This window comes from Mustelus asterias, chromosome 9 (assembly GCF_964213995.1).
Source record: "Mustelus asterias chromosome 9, sMusAst1.hap1.1, whole genome shotgun sequence".
Taxonomy (NCBI): Eukaryota; Metazoa; Chordata; class Chondrichthyes; order Carcharhiniformes; family Triakidae; genus Mustelus; species Mustelus asterias.
The window spans coordinates 15,167,351-15,174,983 of NC_135809.1; the positions used below are offsets into that span (position 1 = coordinate 15,167,351).

The window sequence follows — 7,633 nt, forward strand, 5'->3', positions numbered from 1 at the left end:
GTTGAGGACCTGATGTGGGTGTGTCAGTAATTTTGCACCACCTGTTCCTGTCTCCTGTTATTGTCATGGAGGCTGCTTTGGGGTTGTGGGGAAGCGGTTAGCTAATTAAAGTGTCTACTGAGGGCACTCCAGGCCACCCTCCCACATGTGGGTGCAGTTGATGACCCTGTGGATTCAGCTGCTCCAACCCAATTTCCAGCTGCCACTCTAGAAGGGCTTCCTATTGGCCCCCAAATCTTGGAAACTTACCCCTGTCCTTAAATGGACGATTTGATTGTTTACTTTATTGGCCACCTCCTCCAAAATCTTCCTCTGGTCCCACCATTCTCAAACATGGATTCCTAATTTGCGTTTCATCCAATGTCATGGTCATTCTTGATGCAAAGAAAATAAATTATTTCTGCTGGCTCAAAGCTTGGCAAAGTGCTGCAGTGATTTACTCCGCATTCTACAGTACGGCTCACCAGGAAACTCTCCCACTCTTACCCTGTCATCAAACGCATTAGAAGGACTTACAGGCTGATGATCAACCTGTTTGGCTGCATTAAGAACAAGCTTACCATGGCCATCCAAGTTCTGGAGTGGGGCTTGAACCTGGAACTTCTGGCTCAGAGGTAGGGACTTATTCTGAGTCTCTTAATTAGCCATAAACAAAGTTCACATTAAGCAGAGTTTTTAAGAGCAAGAGTAGCAGCTCAACATTCATGGCTGCAGGGTTTTCACACAGGGTAGAGAGAGTGAGAAATAGGAGTGGAGTCACAATATTGATTTTTTTAAGCTGCAGCTGTAAAACAGGATGATATCCTACAAGGATCAAATGAGGCCAAATGGGTTGAACTGAGGAACAAAACAGAGCACTCATACTCCAATAGCATATGACAAATACTTCCAATCAGGGACAGAAAGACTGGCAAATATGTAATTGCTGAGAAGTGCAAAACAAATAGGATGCATTAGCAAGGAATTTCAACTACCCTAATATTGACCAAAGTAAAAGGTATAGAGTGCTTAGAATTCTTAAAATGCATTCAGGAGAACTTTTATTAGCTGGTACATAGCAAGACCAACAAGAGAGTGAACATTTCCAGACTTAATGCTAGGGAATAAAGCTGGCAGGTGGAGGTGATGTGGTATCACTAGGGGAGCATTTTAGTGGTAAAGATAAAGTGGTAAAGATAAAGATAAACATGCTGTAAAAGTTCTTAATTGGGGAAAGGTCAAATTTACTAAGCTGAGATGTGATTTGGCAAGTGTGGACTGGAAACAGCTCCCTGAAAGTAAATCAGTAACAAAGCAGTGGGAGACATTCCAGGAGATCGAAAGGGTTCAGAATAAAGACACTCTTACTAAGAAAACAGGTAAGATTTCCAAATCTAGATCCCGGATGTCTGATGCCAGAGCTCAATACTATAGAAAGAGTTTAGAAAGTGAAGGTGTAAAAGTAAGATTAGAAATATATCATTGTTCCATCACTGTTGCAGGGTCAAAATCCTGGAATTCCCTCCCTGATAGCACTCTGGGTACACCTGCACCTCAGGGACTGCAATGGTTCAAGACAGCTCACGGCCATCTTCTGAAAGCAACTAGGGATAGGCAATGAATGCTGGCCAAGCCAGCAACACCCACATTCCGGAAAGTGAACAAAAAACACATGGAACTAATTAATTTAAATGGTAAAATCTGGAATACACTGCCCACGAGAATGGTGGAGGCAGATCTAATAGTGGCTTTCAAATCAGTATTGGATAATTATCTGGAAGAGAAAACGTTTGCAAAGTTACACGGAAAGAGAGAGACTAGGTAAGTTGCTTTTGCAGAAAACAGCATAGACATGAAGGGCCTAATGATCTCCTTTGGTGTTGCAACCATTCTATGATTCTCTAACATTTATGTATGCTGCAGCTAGTAATTACTTAGGACTTAACCTACTCAAGTCAAACCACCATATAAATTATGATATTCAGCAGAATGTTTTACCAATACTGAAAGATCACCAAAAATACCATACAAAATTATATGCACAGTTGAACCTCAAGTATTATGGTATGTTTTCATTCTTAGAATTATAGACTCTCAGAATCCCTACAGGAGGCGGCCATTTGGCACATCGAGTCTACGCCGACTTTCTGACTGAGCATCCCGACCTATTCCCGTAACCCCGCTAATCCCCTAACCTACACATTTTAGGATACTAAGGGCAATTTAACATAGCCAATCAACGTTACCTGCACATCTTTGGACTGTGGGTGGAAGCCGAAGCACGCGGAGAAAACCCACCCAGACACAGGGAGAACATACAAACTCCACACAGACAAAAGATCATGTATCAGTTTTGGGCTAATTTCTCTACTCAAAATTAATTGATTTTATAAAACAAGTGGGAGGACCATGAGTAAAAAGTAGATAAAATTATGAATAAAACGTATCAGAGATTTTACATATATACAAGGCCTGAAAAAAACTTATTGCACATAACCAAAGATTAATAAATATGACCTTTGGGGACATGAAGTGGTCAGACATGGTGCTGCACGTTAAATGTTTTCACTGTAATTTATAGTAAACAAAGGAAAACTGCACTTTTCTCAACTAAAAATGGCTTTGATAAGGCCATTTCTGCATTAGGAGTATAAACTTAAATAGACAAGTCCTCTTCAAATAAACTTAGATAATTTAGGTGACAATTATATAATTGATGCGGGTCAATTGACTACTTTGACCTGTAAACCTCTAACCCTGGAACATTTTTTTTAAAACAATGCTCAATTCTAGTTCTGAAATGTAAGTTATAGGCAGCACATACCCAAAAATAAATAATGCTGATGTCATGGCGTCCATGTGACTTTACAATGAGTATAGTTAAGGAACCCGCTATTAAAATTTGATCCACATGGTATGTGAGCAATTTGGAAATTAGTTATACGTGACATATTGTGCCAGATTAGGATCAACATCCATTTGAATATCCTTGCCCATAAGTTGTCACATACAACTGTCTGGAGACAGGGCGAAGGGCTGTTCATGTACAAAAGCTGCTGTTAATGCAACACATCAACTGCGCAACAAAATTAGCTACAAAGTCTACATTGTACTATGCCATTTGTCAATTTTCCAGGTATTGTATTTACAAAAGATATAGATAGGATTTGAAATATTTTTGTAACATTTTGGCATAAGAAACGTTATCAGTTCTATCAACATGTTGAGATGATAGCACATTTGTCAAAAACACAAGTACTTGCTTCGCTGAGACAGTTTAAACCAAACATAAGCTATGCAAATCAGACATTCAAAGGAGACTATAGCTACTAATATTTTCCCATCAAAAGTAGTTGTCAGAAACTGGCTTAAAACTCTAACATCCTTTTATGTTGATTTACATAATGCTGCTTTTAGAGTGATGAAAAACACACTAAATGTACACTACTTTCTCAAATTCTAGGTTCAATATAATTGTTAGTCTTAAGTTATTGCATTTTTTTAAAAAGTAGGATATATGTCATCCCCAAGTTCAAGATTAAAGAAATAAATTTGTAAAAAAAAAATCACTTATTTTAAGCAGAAGGTAAAAAAAATGGTAAGTTACCATAGAATCCCTACAGTACAAGAGGAGGCCATTCAGCCCATCGAGCATACACCGACAACAATTCCACCCAGGCCCTATGCCCATAACCCCACATATTTGCCTTAAGCCTCCTAACACTATAGACTTTCTTGAGTATGTTTATTATAATCCATATCAGGTAAAAAGCCATTCTGCACTTTTAAAATAGAAGACAATGTTTCCCAAAAGAAATTTAGAAAGTACAAACAAAAGATTGCTTTTAAGATATCTCAATACTATAATGGGGTTGTCCTGTGAAAAAAAATACATAGGGTGATCTAATATTGTACCACACAGTGTCCCAGTCATCTTTAATTGTGTTAAGCACACATTGTTTATGTTTGATCACTACTGCTTGGAATCTCTGAATACCTACTGCATTCTAATTTTTAATTGGCTTTTCCAACAATTTTAAGGCAGACCCTTCATCCAGCTGGAAGCTCAAGGTTGGCAATGCAACAAAAACATTAATATTTCTATCTGCACCCCATAAACATGTAACCAGTATTTATTTTACCTGGCCTTCCTGCAAATATGTTTTGTTTAAACATTGCAAATATTAATTACTGTTCACCAATCTATAAAATATTTAGTATCTTTAAGGTACTCTTCAAGTTTGTGGCTGTCATGAACATTAACCATATTTACAAAACTAATCTTATGAAGCATGTGAAAATGTATACAACACATGGACCGTTATTTCTTGTTTTTCTGTAACAGCACAAAAATGTGTAACGTTGCTACAGAATATCAAAAAATCAAATTTAAATGGAGGAAATCATTACAGTGAGCATTACTACTTCCTAAATCATCTGGAGAAAAAGTACAATAAACTAGGAACAAGTCAAATCTTAAAACAACTTGTACACAAGAATATTATAGTCCTAATGTTCTGCACACGCAACTGGACATTAAATAGAAAAACATGGCACGCCAATTGGTGATCAGCATATCTTTAATTTTACCAACGAACATTTCTGCATAAAATGCTCTCAAACCCATTTGTAACAATCCCTGCTGCATTATTAAATATTGCTAAATTAGGCTCAAGTCAAGTTGAAACAAGCTTAATTTCCTGAATCCAACAGATGCACCATTGCTAGAGCTTAGGGACCATATAAATGAACAGAGGCAATTGTAATTGTACCATAACCTGATCATTTTAAACACTGCACGCTACAGTCACCACAAAATATTTTGCACAAACACTTTAATGCCAATTTTATTTTAAAACTGTAAATGTGTATGGCATTGTTGAATGGAATTAATATTTAAATAACTGCTGTCCAATAGTATACAAACCTGACTACTTCTGAATCCCAAGTACAACACTGCTTGCACATTGAAACAGAACTTACCCCCTTCACCCCATTCTTATCCACAAATCGTCCATCAGTTCTAATGCACAAGAAAAATTTCCCCAAAATATTTGACCACAAAACAGTGACTGATCAGTCAATCTCTTGAAGTATTTCACCTCCATAATTTTGAAAGTCAAGGCATTCAACATCCTTTATCACATAAGAGGGAAATAAAAATATTGGGACAACGCAAAACAAACATGCTGCACCAGTGTACCTTTTCATCCAGTTTGCAAAATATAGGCCTTTACACAAAACTGGCTGCACTATTTTGAATAAGAGCTACAAAATAAAATTAGTAATTAGACAAAAAATAAAAGGCCACAAACTATACTTATATCAAGCATCACTGTGGAAATATTTCTGAAGTTTATTTTGATGAAAGAAATGAAAACAATTAAAGTACAGTACCATAATATCACACGGACATTTAAAAAGTTCAGTTTTGGCAACAAAATTGGCCAACACAAAACACCTGCGATTTTTCATGTAAACAATTATGCTACTTCCTTCCAGGTAGTTTCTGTACATTTGTAAATGCTGCAGAGCGCCTCAACTGTAAACTATTCCATAAAAGTGGGTCACACCTGTACAGTATTTTGAACTGCAAGTTTAATTCTTTTAAAATCCACTCTCCAAAGTACTTGAACAAAATCTAAAAAAATGAAGCCACGGTTTAAGCAACAAAACCTGAACAAGCGCTATTACTTAGCTTTTAAAAATGCAATAACAAATCTCACACTCTTAGAGCAAAATAACGAGGAACGTTTGCAATTATATTCGTATTTTCAGACCTTGAAACTAACCCCCCCCCCCCCTTCACAGATACAGCAAGCATTAAATGTAATGAAAATACAGGCTAAATCTTACCGCAAGTAATATTGTTTTAAGGCAAACGCTGCATTGGGACAACCTTTTGGAAAGTTTAACTCTTCCGTTATCTGTGACCATTTGTTCTTGTCGGTCACCTGCAGCAAAATAAAAAAAACAATAAACCCGATTAATATGCAGACACATATGATCAGATATCAGAATATACCATCTGTTCCTTCACCCACTTGAGCTGTCTTTTTTTTAAAAAAAGAGCGGAGAGGGATCTGCACCTAAAGCGCAAAGACAAAACTTTAGTACTTCCCATAAGAGCGACAACAAAAAAGGGGGGTCGAAAACATTAATATTTTAACCCTCCTAGCCATCCTGTGGGCCTGTGCGAGGCCTACGGTTTTCCCCCCGAACGGCGAAGCCTGACATGGCGAAGAAAGTCCGACGCGACGAGGTTAAACGAGAGAGAAAAGAAACACACACACTCACAGGCAAACGAATGGTGCGAGCCGGTCCCCTGAAGAGCATTTCCTACCCCAGGCACACTCACGATTATCGATGTTAAGCATGCCCGCTAATTTTGACTTGGCTGAAGTGCGGCAGCGACAACAAGCAGGCCAGACAGGCAGACATCCCAACAACTGCCATTTACAGCTCCCTGCCACACACACACACAACAAAACCCCCTTCAAAACAAACAAAATCAACAACCCTCCCGACAAATTTCGCAAATTTTTTTAATTTAAAAAGATCACATTCACCTTGGCGAATCCTCCGAGGCTGGTGACTCTGGTGTACAGAGCGTGAAGATCCAGCTCCTTGCCACCCACTATTGGGATCTTTTTAAAAGGCGTCCTGCACAAGAAGGAGAATAAATCAGACCTCCCTCCTCTTTAGGAAAGTGCCCAAAGTTTTTTTCCCCCCTCCTCCTCCAAATCCCTCTTCCCTTCAATTCCTTACCCTCGGTTGTGGTGAAACTGCCGCAGCTCCTCCAGGAACGCCTGCCTCTTTCTCCTCGGGTCTGAAGGCTGCGTTTTCCCCGTCGAATTTGCCATCTTTTTCATTGTTGTTATTGTTGTGTGTGTGTATGTGTGAAGAGAGAGCGAGGGGGGGAGGTGTTTAAAAAAATAATAACCTCTTGGAAAACTTATTCAATATCTGAGAGGAGAGCCGGTCCGCCGCCGCTCACTCATTGATGAAGCGAGTGCGAAAGTTTAAGGGGGTAAAAGAGAGAGAGAGGGGAGGGAAAATAAAGAGCAAAGACTTGGCTTTTACTCACTCACTGCACTCTTTTTTCGATCTCCCCTTCAACCAGAGAGGAAAGAAAAAGACTTACATCTTGTTCTCTATTGTATGTTAATGTGGTTTCAAAAAAAATAAGTGTGGTGTAATTATTTTTTCTCTCTCTAGACGGGCTGCAGGGTTGTAAGCGGCTTCATGCAGTGGTTCGGCTTAATATTCACTCACACGCAAATATATGTGTGTGAAGAGAGAGGGAGACATACAAAATAAAACACACACAGTGGAGGTGCTGCGGGCAGCAGGCAGGGGAGCAGCAGCGGCTCGAACCTCCCTCGGAGAAGCGAAACAATAGCGCCTCGTCTCAACCAAACCGGCCACCACAGCCTGGGCCCCGGGAGGGGGTGCCCCTATTCAACCATTACACGACACCCCTCCCCCCACCGCCCGCCCCATCACCAACCTCCCCTCCCCTCCCCTCACCCACCCACCCGGCCGGACTCCGCACACAAAATGGCGGCGCCCAGCCTCGGTAAGGAGGACGTCGCTTCTGCTCCAAACCGTCTCTGAACCAAGATGATTCCCTTTCCTGCCCCTCCACTCCAAG

General features: G+C 39.7%; 1 protein-coding gene across 3 annotated transcripts in view; it reads right to left on the bottom strand.

Moving 5' to 3' along the window:
- Nucleotides 1–7,410, bottom strand: part of arid2 (AT-rich interactive domain 2) — a 98,928-nt gene extending 91,518 nt beyond the window's left edge. For all 3 annotated transcript variants that reach the window (XM_078219719.1, XM_078219720.1, XM_078219718.1), the window contains exons 1-3: nucleotides 6,748–7,410; nucleotides 6,549–6,642; nucleotides 5,836–5,933 (exon numbers count right to left, since the gene is read on the bottom strand). In XM_078219719.1, the coding sequence (XP_078075845.1) occupies nucleotides 5,836–5,933; nucleotides 6,549–6,642; nucleotides 6,748–6,851 (296 nt within the window). In that variant the 5' untranslated portion in view covers nucleotides 6,852–7,410. The remainder of the gene's footprint in view (nucleotides 1–5,835; nucleotides 5,934–6,548; nucleotides 6,643–6,747) is intronic.
- Between the last annotated feature and the right edge of the window lie 223 nt (nucleotides 7,411–7,633).